At 43.4% G+C, this 16,926-nt stretch overlaps 1 protein-coding gene across 1 annotated transcript; it reads right to left on the bottom strand.

Moving 5' to 3' along the window:
* Nucleotides 1–7,629: 7,629 nt before the first annotated feature.
* On the bottom strand, nucleotides 7,630–16,879 carry LOC307079600 (acylamino-acid-releasing enzyme). The gene is made up of 22 exons (XM_079742034.1): nucleotides 16,818–16,879; nucleotides 16,490–16,664; nucleotides 15,778–15,916; nucleotides 15,057–15,135; nucleotides 14,778–14,853; nucleotides 14,429–14,538; nucleotides 14,148–14,291; nucleotides 13,717–13,808; nucleotides 13,577–13,614; nucleotides 13,052–13,173; nucleotides 12,826–12,886; nucleotides 12,475–12,569; nucleotides 12,277–12,328; nucleotides 11,112–11,206; nucleotides 10,728–10,860; nucleotides 9,769–9,852; nucleotides 9,572–9,652; nucleotides 9,245–9,333; nucleotides 8,834–9,027; nucleotides 8,518–8,620; nucleotides 8,198–8,304; nucleotides 7,630–7,863 (listed from the first exon to the last, which is right to left on the bottom strand). Exons 2-22 carry the CDS (start codon nucleotides 16,605–16,607, stop codon nucleotides 7,764–7,766), a joined length of 2,112 nt encoding a protein of 703 aa, XP_079598160.1. The 5' UTR covers nucleotides 16,608–16,664; nucleotides 16,818–16,879; the 3' UTR covers nucleotides 7,630–7,763.
* Nucleotides 16,880–16,926: the final 47 nt, after the last annotated feature.

Here is a 16,926-nt window from a genome sequence, read left to right as displayed (position 1 = left end):
TAAATACTAAAACATAGTCGTTCATCATTCACTTGCCTGAGCCTCCAACACATTCGAGATACCAGTAACACTCTGAATTACTGGTGTGTCCAGTACGAACCCAAGAGGACCTAACTATAACATACAACTGTGCCAACAATGATAACAACGAGGCCTATAAATGTGAGAGGCCATGACATTAAAGAGCCTATGGGAACGTCAAGGTTAAAGGGCACTTGAGACCTCAGATTAGCCCAGCGAGTTCAACATTGCAAGCTAAAGACCTGATGACACATAAAGAGTGCAGCAAAGACCCAGTCACAAATACTCACCAAAGAGATACAATTGTACTATCAGTTTCAACTTGAACCTCGCCTACCAAAATAATCTTGTCAAAAGTAAAATCATGATAAATGAAGAAGGGAAAAAAAATAGTTACACTTTGGCCAATCAGTTAACCAAGCTCCAAGTGGTAAACCGGGTTGATCAACAAAAACAAACATGAATGGTAACACCATTGCTGATTTAGTCTCATGAATTGTAACACCTTAAGTGAGTAATTAAAGTTATTGAAGGTACAGAGGTGAAGAGCAGAGGTTAGACTGGAGCTAGCTTGAAATATCAATGCTTTCATATTGTACCCCTCATGTTTTGAAACTGAAAACAGCAGGCAGTGAGAAAAGCCTCAAGTAATGTTAAGTGCTCATTTGGGATAGATAGATAGATAGATAGATAGATAGATAGATAGATAGATAGATAGATAGATAGATAGATAGATAGATAGATAGATAGATAGATAGATAGATAGATAGATAGATAGATAGATAGATAGATAGATAGATAGATAGATAGATAGATAGATAGATAGATAGATAGATAGATAGATAGATAGATAGATAGATAGATAGATAGATAGATAACACTTTATAAATCCCGCAGTGGGGAAATTCTTGTTTTACAGTACAGAGGCAGTAAAGGAAGAGATACAAAATATAATATAATACCAGAAAGTAGTGGTAAAGTAATGCTACGGAAATGCTAAAAGAAATGCAAAGTAAATGCTGAAGTAATGACAAACAGAACAAACAGGTAAAACAGGCTACCAATGGCTGCCGGCACAAAAGACCGCCTGAAGCACTTGGGGGAAACCAATATGTGGCTGGAGGTACTCCTCATCTGCCACAGCTCATGGGGACAGTTTTGGAACAGTGAGGGATCTAGGAGGCGTGGTGGGTGTCATCGCTGCCGAGCGGTGCTAATCAGACCCCCCTGGTGACTGTGTGCCTGTCTCCCTGCGCCCTAGACAACATGGCCAGCTCAAGACAGGCTATGATTTTTCAGTTCTTCATATATTTTGCATAGATCGCTTTTGTTTACCCTCTGAGGCAATTGTACTACAAATTATAATTGGGTTAACCCTTACCAAAATGTATATCAATAGTGCTGTTTTCCACAGCCAATGACAGTGAAACTAATTTGTAACCTTCTAGTGGTGATTAGTAGAGCTGATAATCTGTAGCGGATCCCCTGTAGCCGATCACCTGTTAGGACCAACACGGTTCTCAATTTGCTCTCTCAAAAAAGTGTGGAAAAATTATGGAGAATAAAAAAACGGAGAAAAATGATGTTTAGAAAATGTTTGAGATAATTTTTTTTGGGGGGTAAGGGAGGTATAGAAAAATGATGGAGAGAATAAATAGTAAACAGTTTGTCTAATAAGTGACGGGTTTGATACGTTCAATGGTTCCTGATACAATGACAGCCAAGATGGCTGCCGCTGATGTACCTACATGTGTGTGTTTGTGTGTTTCAATGATTGTTTGTGTGTATGCATGTATCCATGTGTGTGTGTGTGTATGTAAGCTAATATCTGTGTTTTCAGCCGTCTGTGTGCGTGTGTGAGCAAGTCTCAACATGTTTTTGTTGTGTACGCCGATATCTATATATGTGTGTATGTGTTGTGTGTAAGCCAGAATATGTGCATGTGTGTATAAAAGCATCTTCATCTTTGTGTATGTGTGTGTCTGTGTCTCTGTGTGCACACTGTCCACCGTCACACCCCTTTTATTCTCCTCTCCATCATTTTTCTATACCTATAGAAGACTGAAAACAAGCAGATATTAGCATACAGACAGACACACACACAAACACACCCATTGATACATGCATACACACAAAGAATCATTGTTACACACACACACACACACACACACACAAGTAGGTACATCAGCGCAGCCATCTTAGCTGTCATTGTATCAGGAAACACTGAACGTATCTAACCCGTCCCTTATGAGATAAACGGTTAGGATTTGTCCCAGCCCGGGCTATGTCTGCTGACCAGGCTGGAGTGAATAAAACATGAGCTCACTGCTTTGTCTGGTTCCAAGACTACTGGCCAATAACTTTCTCAGTGGCCAGTGCTTCCATAATTAGTTTGGAGGAGGATAGGCGTCCCCCTGAAATCTTCCCTCCTTCCCCTGGACATGTAGTTCTTTTAGCATGTTGACTCGACCGTATGTGTTGACACTTTCCTTCGCCTACCTGTCACTCATAGAATCAGACAAACTCATATACCAAGTGGTAAATGTCTATGAGGTCAAGAGCGCCTTCTTCTGTGGACCTGGACTGTCACAGTCTATTTTTACATCGACGGGGAAAGGCTAACTAGGTTTGGTAGCGTCGGATGAAACAACATCACAGGAAGATTTAAAGTGCACTACGTTTATTAATACGTTTATTAATGGTTCAGAATAAAGCAGCGACATTTAAAAAAAAGCAGGATCAAAAACTATGATTACAATTAATGAATAATAATAGACAGTTACTAACAAAAGTTATTATAGAAACAGAAATTATAATCGTTAACTAAAATGACTTGAATGACTTGAAAGATACTTGAATTACTAGTCAAATAAGTTTATTGAACGGCATGAACCATTCCATAAAAAGTAAATGAGAGCAGTGATATTATTTTGTATGATTTTATACACATTGTTCATCCAATTATTCCTACAAAAGTAAGCCAAAACGATTGTACGGTTTATGAAATGTACCTGTCCATGGCTCCTCCTCGGTGTCCTGTCCATCTCCTCCTAGTCCTCTTCATCCTATCGTACCTCGACCCCTGGTTCCTCCTGGACCAACACCGCTCCCCCACAGCTCTCTCCTTCCCCACCTCGTGTCACCTGGGGGGGGGGGGGGGGGGGGGGGAAATAGGCTGTGACCATTGGACCACTGGAACAAACCATCAGTGTCTCCCCCTCGCTCATTCATCATCATACAATGATAATAAAACACTGCAGTTATTTCACAGCCCGGCCTCCATTTCCCTCAGGTGGACCCAGCTCCCTTTGCTTACAAAACGGTTCTAGTTGGAATTTGTAAACCAAACGCTTAGTAATGAACAAGCACAGACAGATACATAGAAACAGCTTTACTTTCATACTAAATGAATGAGCTTGATTACCATTTAGTGTTTTTTTAATCTACTGCTAGAAAAAACGTAACAGACAAGAGCGACAGACAAGGCCAGAAAGACAACTGAGCCCCACCGTATAAACAGTGAAACAGATCACATGATGTAATTCTTCCAGAATGTTCCTCCAGGAGTCTGCCATGCTCTGGTAAGGCCGTGCCCAAGGCTGAGTGGCAGCCTATTTTTACCCCTGATTCATGCCTTTATCCCTGTGAGTATATAACAACATCTGTTATATTATACCATTGAATGTGCACAAGCTTCAAGGGAACATGAAGCTCTCGATATTGTAAGGCACTGCCAACAATGCCAACTGTGTTTTACCATATAAGGAATAAATTGTTTATAGATATGGCTTGACATTTAAAAAGGTGATGGCCTCCCGGCTTTGTACCCTACGCGTTTGTTCCCTTCCACAAAATATTATGTTTTTCAATAGTGATTGATACGCATTCATTTATTACACGTGAGCACCTAAACGTGAACTACCTTATTTTTGAATGAACACAACTCTGCTAGCTCCCTCACCGGTTTATATTAATGTTTATATTGTTATAAACCGTTCAGTGCACTTGAGTAGAGTGTTGAATTATGTTGTGGATTCTAATTTGGAGATTGAAACAATGCATACAAGAAGATAATAATCAATGTGGATCTTACTCAACTCCACGGTCTTTTGTAGAAATGGAAACTGCCAGCCAGAGGAGAAGGGATGGAGGTAGCTAGCTTTGGCAAATTCAAACAGAATAATATCGAAAAGAAATATTGAATACCTTGTCAGTGAAATGTTTTCATATTTTTATCTGGCAACTTCCACAAAGTTCCAACAAACACCCATTATTAAAATCATAACTATACAAACAGTTCACTGTAGGGGCATTAGGTCTGTGTGCCATCGTTTGTTAAGCTATTTTTATTTCACAATATTAGGGCATGATTTATTCCCCTATAAAATGGGTGTATGAAATCTATTCCGTCTTAATAAACGGAAAGGCATCGCTTATAAATAAATGCAACTCTACCCCTAATATAAAGTAGCCCTTGGAGATTCCTGGCATCAAATCATGACGTTTAAAAGCACTTAAAGTATCACGGAAAGGATTGCCTGTTATGGTTTAAATGCTTCAGCCACATTAATCAACCAAGACTTAGGCCTGGTTATTTATATGTTCTCTTTCTTCTCATAACCTATCACATCTGTACATTTTTGTTTTTTCGATTTCATTTTGATTACAAAAATTATTTACTTGTGATGTATCTGCTGCATTTTAATTAAAACAACAGTTAGATAAGTAATTGTTTGCAACTAACGTCTCTCAACCCCTTGAAAGATGTACAATAATCATACCCTGCATACATCTTTAGCAGTTTCAGATTTAAATGTAAATAGAGAGAGACAGAGCCTTATGCCAGCTGTGCTTTCCGTGCTGAATGTAGGCTTATACAAGTATGCACGGTCTCAGGGGATATGGATGCACTATGGTTGAACAGAGCGTCATGAGTGACATGAGAAAACAGACAACCCATACACAACAAAACAGAACGGTCTGCTCTGAACTGCTATTTTCCAACAGACATGTACTGATCATGATTTCCCTATCAACAATAACCTTGCGCAAGTCATTGACTACCGATGAACAATTGGGATGGAACAAGAGAGAGGGAGGGGGAGGGACTATAGTTGAACAGGTGGCCGATTCGAATCCCTCCTGCGCACAATTGCAAAGACGGAAACGTGCACGTTGCCCTTGCGTGTGGCGTTGTGTGTGTTCTGTTACAATATACTTGACCTTTACTTTGTTTTCCTCAGGGTCATGTCATATGAACCGGGCTCATAGAAGGATGCCAATTTAGGCTGCATACAAGGAGTAATCCTCCTGATACAGGAAGATTAAATACATGAGGGATGAGAGCGACTGGGGTCGAGGGGACATTGCATGACAACGGTTGATAAATTGTCTAAGGCTTATAGGACTATCGTGATATTTTGAGTCGTATTGTTCACGAGTGAGTGATCGCATCAAGTTAACAAAGGAGAGCAAAATTAAAAACAACCTGAACGTAACAAAATAACATACCAAATGGCGTCAATCAGTTGCAACGAGCGAATGCATTTTATGTTTAAGTTTGTAGAAATTGTGTCAAATAAGCGAAACTTACGTATTTATTAATACACTTCTGACTTTGATACCGTCGAGTTCAGGTGCACCTGTAGGGGAGTGATTTTCTATTGGTGGAGATAGCTATATTGAGACCAATACTCGTTGTTCATTGGTCAGAACTGACCAATACGTTGAAAACAGGGATCAGCAACAACAGTGTCGAGTGTCAATGGACTCACACTTTTGTTATAAAGAGGCATTAATATTTGACGAAAAAGTTAAACATATTGTTCTCACCCCGACCGTACACACTAAAATTGGATCGAAACAGAGATGGTTTGAATGTCCACTTGCGCAAAGACTACATGGACAATCGGGTGCCATATTTTTATATTTATATTAATGAGCCAAACTCCATTATACCGCAATAGTATATGGCCATATTGTTATTTCGACTTTCCATTGGCTTGCACAGCCTAGTATTTAATTTTCATTGTGGAATACTGCCCTCTAGTGCTGCGGTCGAAGGTCCTACTGTAAACTACAAGTATATGGGTCGAAGAGGACCAGTACTACTTGCTATGGTTATATCTGTGTTCAAATAAAACATGCTATGACATAAAATGTATATAAAACTTTATGCACTAAAGGTAGGATAAACTTAGACGATACATTTAGCAGTAGGCAGCTGGGAAAGACTGGAGAAGAGAAACACATCTGAAAATAAGAACATATCTTTGGGATCATTGTGGTATTGTCCAATACCACAACCTCTCTTGGGTCACACTATAATTAGGTTTTGGTTTTCTATTGTAAAGCAGCTGCAGTGGAGATCTGGCATCAAGGGGCTTTCTCTCACGGTCAATCCTGTCTGCTGTAACCCCATCTCACCCTCTTAGCGGGAGGACACACTTTAGGGACAAAAACGGCCACGGTCTTGGGCTTAACCATCGGACAGCTCATTAGCGATAACCATGTTAAAACTTAAAATCGGTTTGGCCTTTTGGATTCTTCCCTTTTAACGAATACACAAACATCATGTTATTAATAGGAAATGCCATAAGGGTGCTATGCCAGCCTCATTCTAGGAGTCTGATCAGCTTTTTAAGAAGGCCATCCTGTCAAGAGATGTCAGAGATGCTAAAATATTTATAGCATAGTGTATAGGGGTACCCCTAATGTATGTTCTCCTCTCCAGCTGGCTGGGGGGCATGCCCTTAATATATCCTGGACTGTTTCCTCCGTGGAATGTAGTTTGGACGTCGGCATTGAGCTCCTCTGAATGTGTGACGTAGGATTAGACAATGCAAGAGTAGAGTAGAGCAAATAGTACCCACGTTACATTTTCAAAGATGGAAGAAAAACCGCAAGAGTTATGCTGGCACAATTGTGGCGATCAGGGTATATAACTCCACCTCATTGGGCTGTCCATATGTCCAAATACTCAGGTTAGGAGTATTGTCTCTAGTGTAAGACTTTTTCAACGTTAATTTCCCTGTGTATCCAATAGCATGCCTGCTGGGTCAAAAACAGACAATAGCGTTGGAATTACCGATGACTGGTTCATGTAATTGGGTTGCTTATCTTCTAAAGCACTTATGTATTAAACTGGAAGATCAGCGTAAACCAGCCTGATGGATGAATAAAAAAACTGCAGTAAGGGTCCCTACTCGGTGAGTCTACCGAGCACATGGAGGCAATATTGGATATATTGCGCCACCTGCTGGAGAGCTTTGAATTACCAAAGTTGACACTGATCACAAATATGTGCATGAGTGTATTCTGTAACAACATCCAAATAATTGCATTATTATTGATGCGGGAGAGTATTTAATAACGATGACTTCAAAATCAATTGAATGAATGTTAAGAAAGTCCATTTAGCTCAGGAGCTCTACTGAGCTCTATTGACACAATATGCAGTTGATTTGAGCGTAAACCAGTTTGTTTTACTGGTTGAATTGGGAGGTTGGGGTTGTGAAGAGATCAATATAGTGAATAAATCCAAAGGAAATAAAACTCACAAATAACAAAGTTAATGTAACAAAGTTATTGTTTATTTTGCGTGTAAAAGCTCAAAAAGACTGCTGTCTCAAGGAGTATAAAAGGCCACTGTACAGTACAAAAATACTTACAGTAACAAAGAGATTTCTGCCTTTGATTGTGTGTGTGCGTGAGAGATCATGCATGCCTGTGTGAGTGTGTGTTCAGAGGTGTTGCTGCAGCCACAGTGCTGTGTTCAGAAAGCAGTCAGCCTGTGTATCCACTCTGGCCAATGAGTGGCCGTCTTCTGGAAACCATAGCAACCTAAAATATAACAACAGATTGTAGATTTGGTATCATCACAAAAAATTGATGCTCTAGCCCCGCCCCATTACCTGACAGGTGAGTTCCTGCTCTAGCCACGCCCCCTTCCTGAAAGGTGAGTCCCTACCCTGGCCCCGCCCCCATACCTGACAGTGAGTCCCTGCTCTAGCTCCGCCCCCTTACCTGACAGGGGAGTCCCTGCTCTAGCCCCGCTCCCTTACCTGACATGGGAGTCCCTGCTCTAGCCCTGCCCCCTTACCTGACAGGTGAGTCCCTGCTCTAGCCCCGCCCCTTACCTGACAGGCGAGTACCTGCTCTAGGCCTGCCCCCTTACCTGACAGGTGAGTCCCTGCTCTTCAGGGCTCTGTAGAGCTCCAGTCCTTGGTGAGGAGACACCCTTCGGTCCTTGGCTCCTAGCATCAGCAGAACTGGTGCCCGGATCTGCACACAGGAGATAGCAAGACTTACACCAACATATTCCAATGTTCCCTGTGAAATGTAAAATAAAGGTACAGTACAAATCCAGTGCTAGGGCGGTCATATCCTTAGATATCCTCTCACTCTTCTGGTGTTGTTAGATATGAATGTCGAGGAAGCAGTGTGTGTGTGTGTGTGTGTGTGTGTGTGTGTGTGTGTGTGTGTGTGTGTGTGTACCTGAGCAGCGTGTGTAATCGGGGACCTCTCCAGCATGATTGACAGTGCTTCAGAGGTGGGGATTTGGTCATAAGAGTACATCAATCCTACACTGGAGTAACGCCTGGATAAAGAGCCATTGAGACAAAGACAGAGAGCGAGAGCGAGAGACAGAAAAAAAGAGCGTGCAAATGTGCAGAGATAACAAAACACACACACACAAACATTAATGTCTACCCCATCTACATAATATCCTGCACATCCCAGAATACAACGCACACTAAACAAGTCTGAAAATGTATGTGTGTGTATGTTTGTGTGTAATTTGGTGTCTCACCAGTCAACAATATCACTGGTTCCCAGTAAGGTGGCAGCGTTGATCACGGGGTTCCTGGCCGCACATGCCCGGTAGAGGTCTGGATACTGACCAACCAGATGACAGGACAGGAAGCCCCCGTGGGACCCACCAATCACAGCCAGGCGCTCGGGGTCAAGGGTCGCGTCGTGTTGCAGTGCAGTTGTGACGGCCCTCTGACCAGAGAGAGGACTTATTGATGAATCCATTACATTAATCAAATCAATTCATCTTATTCATTAAGAGATGTGTTTATATTGACATATCATGATACCTCAAGGTCTTATTTATTGGATTGATTTAATCACATTTCTTGTTTATTTAGTTAGAAATATGAGATGATGTAATGCTACATTCGTACAAACGTCGTTTGAAACTATTGGTAACCAATACCTGCACATCTTTAACATCCTGGGTACCGATCCGACCAATCAGGGACAAGATGCTGTCCTGGCCGAAGCCTGTCGATCCCCGGTAGTTCACTACCCAGACAGACGGACAGAAATACAAACAGATAGACAGACAGATAGATATTTACAGACGGAGAATCAAACAGAAATTACAGTAAGTGAGACCACAATAGGGTGCATCATCATCAGGTGATACAGTGTTTATCTGTCTGTGTGTGTGTGTGTGTGTGTGTGTGTGTGTGTGTGTGTGTGTGTGTGTGTGTGTGTGTGTGTGTGTGTGTGTGTGTGTGTGTGTGTGTGTGTGTGTTACCCATGAGGACAGCAAAGCCCAGTTTGACCAGTCCAGCTGTAGTGGTGTTCCATTCTGCAGGGAACTGTGAATGAGGCCCACCTACAAAACACACCACCCTAGTTACATTAAACAATGAAGCACCCTCAACACCAAATATTAAGCATGACATAAAACAACAGTATTAAATCGTATTAAAATAAGGTTTGGACTCTGACCGTGGATGAAGACCACTAGGGGTATCTTGGCTCCATGGAAATGATCCCTCGGTTTAACCAGCACAGCCCCAAAGTCTAGATCAGCTACAGACAGACAGAAAGAATTCGTTCAAAAGGCTGGCTGGGTTGGACAGATTTTGACTCCCTCTGCAGGCCAACGTTGGTTACTGCATCGGACTTATCCAGTGTGTGCATATGAATGTAATAATTATTGATTGCATTTATATAGCTTCCCTTGGTACCCAAGGCACTTTACATAGTGTGTGTGTGTGTGTGCGTGCATGCGTGTGTGTGTGTGTGCGTGTGTGCCGAGGGGGCGGGTACATGTAGCACCCAGTAGGGTGCTACATGTATAGTATGTAGCACCAACTTGAGCGATGGACGGCTGCCAGTATGCGCAACTCAAACCACATACTGGCTGTCACAGGGGAGAGGTGCAGAACGATGAAACTATCCAATTAGAGACTCGGGGATGGTTAGGGAGGGGGTGCAGGTTGGGAATTTTGCCACAACACTTGGTAAGCACCCCTCCTCTTAAGCGATTAGTGCAATGGGATATTAAGTGAGCGCAGGGAGTCAGACCTCACTTAGACCTCTTATCCAAAAGACAGTGATCTTCGACAGGACAGAGTCCCCGTCTCTGTCCTGGGGCATTGGGGATATAACATGGGCCAGAGGGATGAGTAACCCCTACTGGCCCTCAAACAGCTCTACCGGCACCCTTTGGTCTCCCATCCAAGAACCCGCCCTGCTTAGCTTTCAGAGAAGCCAGTATTGCTCTACAGGTAGCCATGGTGCTGGCTTATGGCTAATGGGGTGTGTGTGTGTGTGTGTGTGTGTGTGTGTGTGTGTGTGTGTGTGTGTGTGTGTGTGTGTGTGTGTGTGTGTGTGTGTGTGTGTGTGTGTGTGTGTGTGTGTGTGTGTGTGTGTGTGTGTGTGTGTGTGTGTGTGACACTGACAGTACTCTGTGTTGTCCTCTTCTGCGGTAGGGTTGACATCCAGGACCGTCCAGTGGGGGTCAAAGGTCAACCCAGGCTGGTGCAAAGTTTGCCAATCCAGACAGCCCCCTGCTGGCGGGAGGAAACACACCCTCTGAAAACACACACACACACACACACACACACACACACACACATACACACACACACACACACACACACACACACACACACAAACTTAATATCTTCTATCTATTATCTTAAAGGTAATAGTTTGTGTGTGTCGTCTATATCTGACGAATGTCCCTGATGTGACTGATGTGTGTAGCTGTGCATGCATGCTTGACGTGTGTGTGTGTGTGTGTGTGTGTGTGTATGTGTGTCTGTGCGTGGGGGACATCTGACCAGAGTTGGTGGTGTGTTGGGGCTTGAGCAGTAAACCACCATGAGGTCCTTCTGTATCGCCAGCAGCTTCCAGCTGCCGTAGAACTCAGACAGATCTGGAGATAGAGACCAACAACATACAGTATATAAAGAGAGTACACATATCTTTGAGGAGAGAGGGACCACACAGACCTGTAGAGGACAGAGAGACCGTAGAGATCTTAAGAGGAGAGAGGCCATGGAGATCTAAATAGAAGATAGAATTACCTTACTGATCTATTTAGGAGAGCGAGACCATAGAGGTCTATAGAGGGGCGAGAGGCCATAGAGAACTGTAGAGTAAAGAGAGACCAAAGACATCTATAGAGAGAGTGAGATCATACAAATAGGGGGAGAGAGTGCATACTGCACACAGATCTATTTAAAACTTTTTGAGGAAAGAGAAACACCAGAGATATGTATGGTAGAAGAGAGAGACTATATAGATGTCTAGGAACAAGAGAAAGACCAGAGATATATATGGTAGAGGAGAGAGACTCTATAGACTTATAAGAACAAGAGAGGGAGACACCTTACACATGAAACACAACATGAAAGTTATCTTTCGCACCTTCCAGTTCCTCCTTGCAATGGCGACGACGAAGAGGGGGAATAGGAGGAGGAGTAGGAGGGGGAGGCAGCTGAGAGAGCGAGGGAGAGGAAATGAGAGGAGGAGGAGGAGCAGGAGTAGGAGGGGGAGGCAGCTGAGAGAGCGAGGGAGAGGAAATGAGAGGAGGAGGAGGAGGAGGAGGAAGGGGGAAGGAAAACAGGGAGGGCATGGGAGGAAGGGATGGAGAGAAGAGAGAGGGAGGCGGTAAGGGGGAGGAGAAGGAGGAAGAAGGGGGGCGAGGAAGACATGGGGAGGGAGGAGGAGGGAGGTGAGAGGGAAAGAACAGAGAGGGAGGACGAGGAGGAAACAGGTTATGAGGAGGAGGAGGAGGAGAAGTAGGAGGAGGAGGACTGAGAGGAGCAGGAGGAGGAGGGGGAGGAGGAAGATCATAACTAAGAGAGGGAGCAGGAGGTGTTGGAGGAGGAGGAAGATCAGAACGGAGAGGAGGAGGAGGAGGGGGAGGAGGATGATCAGAACAGAGAGGAGGAGAAGGAGGAGGAGGAGGAGGGGGAGGAGGAGGGCGGGACAGACTCTTACTATCGGAGAGGAAGTCTACTGTCTTCGTCCTTCTGTCCACCACAAACAGGTCCTGATGTGAGAGAGAGATCACCTCAATACAATTCAGTAAAACAGAGACTTGGGAAATAAACATTTACAAGCAAAAGTAACTGCGTACCAGTACAAGTACAGTAGTGTGTGTGCGTGCATGCGTGTGTACATGTGCGTGTGTGTTACCTTTCGGTTTCTGCATGCACTGCTGAAGACGACTCTCTGGCTGTCTGCAGACCAGCAGCTAGATGGTAGGGACTCATAGATACCTGCACACTCACCTGGGAGAGAGAGAGAGAGAGAGAGAGAGAGAGAGAGAGAGAGAGAGAGAGAGAGAGAGAGAGAGAGAGAGAGAGAGAGAGAGAGAGAGAGAGAGAGAGAGAGAGAGAGAGAGAGAGAGAGAGAGAGAGAGAGAGAGATGATAAAACGATGAGAAGTAATGCAAAAGAGGCGGCAAATTTGAATTAACCATTTAAAAATATTCAATTTTTGCTCGTTTTAAAAATATTTTCAAAAATCATTAATATTGGTACCGACCAAAGTTTGTTCTGTTGACAACGTCCATTAATATAGATGTCTTCTTGCTATGTAGGTCATACTGTTATAGAAGCACACGAAAACGCACACACACGAGTTGAAGCTATACAATTTTGTGGAAGAAACTGTGGTATAATTAAATCGTAAAAAAGGTGACATGAAATGCAAAAGACACACACACACGCACACGCACGCACGCACACACACACACACACACACACAGTACCTGGTGCAGGCTGACACACTGGTTGTGCGGACCGAACACGCTTCCCTGCAGGTAGACAAGGGTGGTTCCGTCTGGGCTGAGTCTGGGACTGGAGACGGAGACGTCCGCCTCTGATAGACACTCTGTACGACCATACACATTAAACAGAGGAGACACATTGGCCTTTGGATCGTATGCCAATGTGGCCACCATATTTGGAAGGCCAAGACTGGCCTATTAACAAATCCAGGTTAAAAAGAGAGATGTGTTTCTCTGCAAAAAAAAGGATTTATCCAGAAAATGTTACAATTAAATATATATATCAATTTGATATACAATATTTATAATATGATTGTGTAAATGTAAACGTTATCGTCTTTTTTACCCAGAATACCCGCAGCTCATTGGTTTACAAGCCTGTCTTACCCTCTCCAATAGCCATCCTGCTGTATATTTGGCCGGCTTGTATCTAAACCTATTTTATACATCTGATCTAAACACACAAATACACACATTAAATGTAATTAATTTAACATATCTGCTCACCACAGTGTCCTTCCAGGTCAAGTAGGAACAATGCTGACCTGAACAACGTTAAAGACACATTAATTAACACATATACCACCTCATGGTTGGCGGGTGCGAGTGCGTATGCATGTGTGAGTGTGAGTGTGCATGGTGCTGACCTGCGGTTGGAGCAGAACTTGAGGCCCAGTCTGAAGGGTTCGTGACTCCAGCCAACAAACACCACAACATGGCTGCCTGGAGCCCACAGCGCCTTGGGAAACACACACACACACACACACACACACACACACACACACACACACACACACACACACACACACACACACACACACACACACACACACACACACACACACACACACACACACACACATTTTGTTACAGGTCTATTGTATTGCAACAACCTTCATTTTAAGGAATTTAAGTTAAATTCCTTAAAATGAAGTTCAATGTTCTTGATTTAAATTAAATCTGCTTTTGTCTATGTGTCTGTTTTTCTGTTTGCAAGTGTGTGTGTGTGTGTGTGTGTGTGTGTGTGTGTGTGTGTGTGTGTGTGTGTGTGTGTGTGTGTGTGTGTGTGCGCGCTCACCTGCCCAGGTGAGATGTTCGACGGGACGCCCCGCAACACGCTGACATTCCCCGTCTCCAGTTCAACCACACACAGCACTGGGAGGCTCTTACTGGTTAACCCCTCGCCCCAGTCCTCCCTGTACACACTCCTGTCCTCTAGGGACTACCCCACACACACACACACACACACACACACACGATGTTTACAAAGTTACAGGTATTGATTTATTGATGATTGAACAGCATTTGCCGGTAGGATTGATTGATAGAAGGTTGGTTCATTGACTGTGTCTGTCCTACCTTCCCACAGGGGGATTTTCCGGGTAAATCTGGTGAGCTAGATTGGTTCCTCTCTGCTACATACAGCAGTCTGCTCTCACACCCTGACCACGACAGACAGCCAAACTGGGCTGAACACACACACACACACACACACACACACACACACACACACACACACACACACACACACACACACACACACACACACACACACACACACACACACACACACACACACCTATCATGTCAGTCGAGTCCAAACAAGTTCAGGTGAATATGTTGAAATATCTACGTATCTGAAGATATTGTATTACTAAAAAATTATTATAGTAATAATAGTAACAGTAAATAGTTAAAACACACCCACCATCATTGTAAACTCGTCCATGTTTGTTGAGGGCCGTGAGGTCCAGAGTCTTTCTGAGGCCGTGGCTGTCCCAGATCTACTAGCAACAACAAAATCTCCTCCAACACCAGTCCAAATACCACCAATCCCCCACAGCACACCCCACTGAACCTTGAAGATATAGCCACACAACACATCTGCACACGCATCCTCTGTGAATAATCATTCAGGCCCCATCTTGTTTCTATTTTTTCAAAAGGAAACTTCATGTCACAGTGCATCAAAGTCTGTCCTCCTCACCTCCAGAATCTGATGGCTTCCGGTCGTTTCCCTGACAACGGCTCTCAGGCCTCGGACGGGGGAGAAGCTACTCAGCAGCCTGGTGACGACATTAGAGGGAAGATAGAGAACTGTGTTTATCATGATGATGCAGACGACGGCATTGTAGGTTTCCTTTACTTACTTATTGTATGTTTCTATGTCCTGGCCCTAAATATACGCACTTATTGTATTTTGTACGTCCTGGCACTTACAGATATTACTTTGCATTGTAGCATCTTATCCTAGCTATCTTTGTTGTGTATGTGGAACAGGTTAAGCTAGCAATTGGCACTAGTTCTCTGAACCACCCTGAACCGACAGCGATATATTGTTGTTTGTCTTTCTTCTGAAAAATTTTGAAAATGGAAATGTAATGGGAAAGTTGTGAACATCAAAAGCCTGTTTTCAATGATGCATCAATTCCAGAGACTGCCATAAATTTCTAATTTGAAGAATCAAATGTGATCTGATTGTTTGGTTAATTAACCTTGGAGAAAAGACGTGACTATACTGCCCTATTAGAACAAGCTGCTCTTACTGCTATAACTTTTCTGCACAATCTCCATTTCTCCATAACTTGGTTGAGCGGAACTTGTAATGTTTGAAGTCACTCCAATGTTGATTGTGTGTGTGTGTGTGTGTGTGTGTGTGTGTGTGTGTGTGTGTGTGTGTGTGTGTGTGTGTGTGTGTGTGTACTAACTCTGCCTGTAGAGGTGCACAGGGCCCAGGAGGGAGGACAGTCTGGAGGATCTTGCAGTCATTTCTTTGTTCCACTAACAGAGTCCACTGCTGCATGTAGCGCAGCCTGGAGCCTCCAACCAGGTTGTTCTGACTCCATTCTGAGCAGAGAGAGTAACACTGAATATAAGATGGCACATTTTATTATTCACCCAGTGGAGCTGTTACGATCACTGGCCTAAAAAAAAAAAAAAACTGCTCTCCTATCATCTCTCTTGTCTAATTACAATGACTTTTTCGAATTAATGAGTTTTATCAGAACTACCCAGAAATGTGCCTTTTTGTGCAGAATAAGGAAGGTCTCGGATCTTTAAGATAATCAAAAGCTTTTCCTTATGCCCAACTAAGGACATGACATGTACAGAGACCCAGAAGGAACCTGTACTCTAAATAAAATCTTGATCAAATGTTTTTGGAACATTTCCACTTATGCTTTGAAGCCAATTATTAATGTCTCTTAAAGTAAAAACAATAGCCTACATAAAGGTAGTGGGTCCCAATGTTTTCAGATCAATTTTTTTTCTTTATCTAAATTACATTGGGTGTTTGTTCAAACCTATAACCTGACGCGAGTCATTAGGGTTTACAATGTAGACAGCATGTGCCAACTCGTCCGGGGGCGACAGATGGCAGAGATGTCAGATCCTTATGTCAAGTCAACAGGGGGATCTCACCGGAGTTCACCGTGTACACGCTCTGATCGCCGACTTGTTCTTCAGTGAGGTGGGCGGAAACCGGCGTCGGCAGACCGCTAAACTCGGCGTAGATCGCGGTGATAGCGTTGGTTTCCATCCGTGTGCACTGCTATTCACGTTATGATGCAACGTTAGATAGTCTATGTGCAAAAACCTATAGATCAACAGTTACAACACTAGTATGAGTTAGTGCATTCTAGGTGAATGTGCGCGCCGTGATCCTCTTTAAAGCATGCACTATAAATACACTGCTTCTAAGATAAGATAACTTTGTTCATTATATCAAATTGTCAATCAGCCAGCTTACCCTGGTAGTGATTCAGGAATTGCTTGACAGTTCACTCCGTGCCCTCCATGTTGGATCAAAAATGGACGATACCACTTTAGCGTGGTATGGGTCGTACCAACCACAAGAG

Source organism: Pollachius pollachius, assembly GCF_949987615.1.
Source record: "Pollachius pollachius genome assembly, chromosome: 8".
NCBI classification, from domain to species: domain Eukaryota; kingdom Metazoa; phylum Chordata; class Actinopteri; order Gadiformes; family Gadidae; genus Pollachius; species Pollachius pollachius.
This window is presented reverse-complemented; position numbering and strand designations above follow the sequence as displayed.

Excerpts from the sequence above, each read along its gene's own strand:
- LOC307079600 (XM_079742034.1), bottom strand. The coding sequence starts at position 16,607 with ATGGAAACCAACGCTATCACCGCGATCTACGCCGAGTTTAGCGGTCTG. Across the intron at positions 12,887-13,051 it reads AGTGTGTCAGCCTGCACCAG|TATGACCTACATAGCAAGAA; the intron begins GTACTGTGTGTG and ends CTTCTATAACAG. Across the intron at positions 9,853-10,727 it reads AGAGGACAACACAGAGTACT|CTGATCTAGACTTTGGGGCT; the intron begins GTCAGTGTCACA and ends GTCTGTCTGTAG.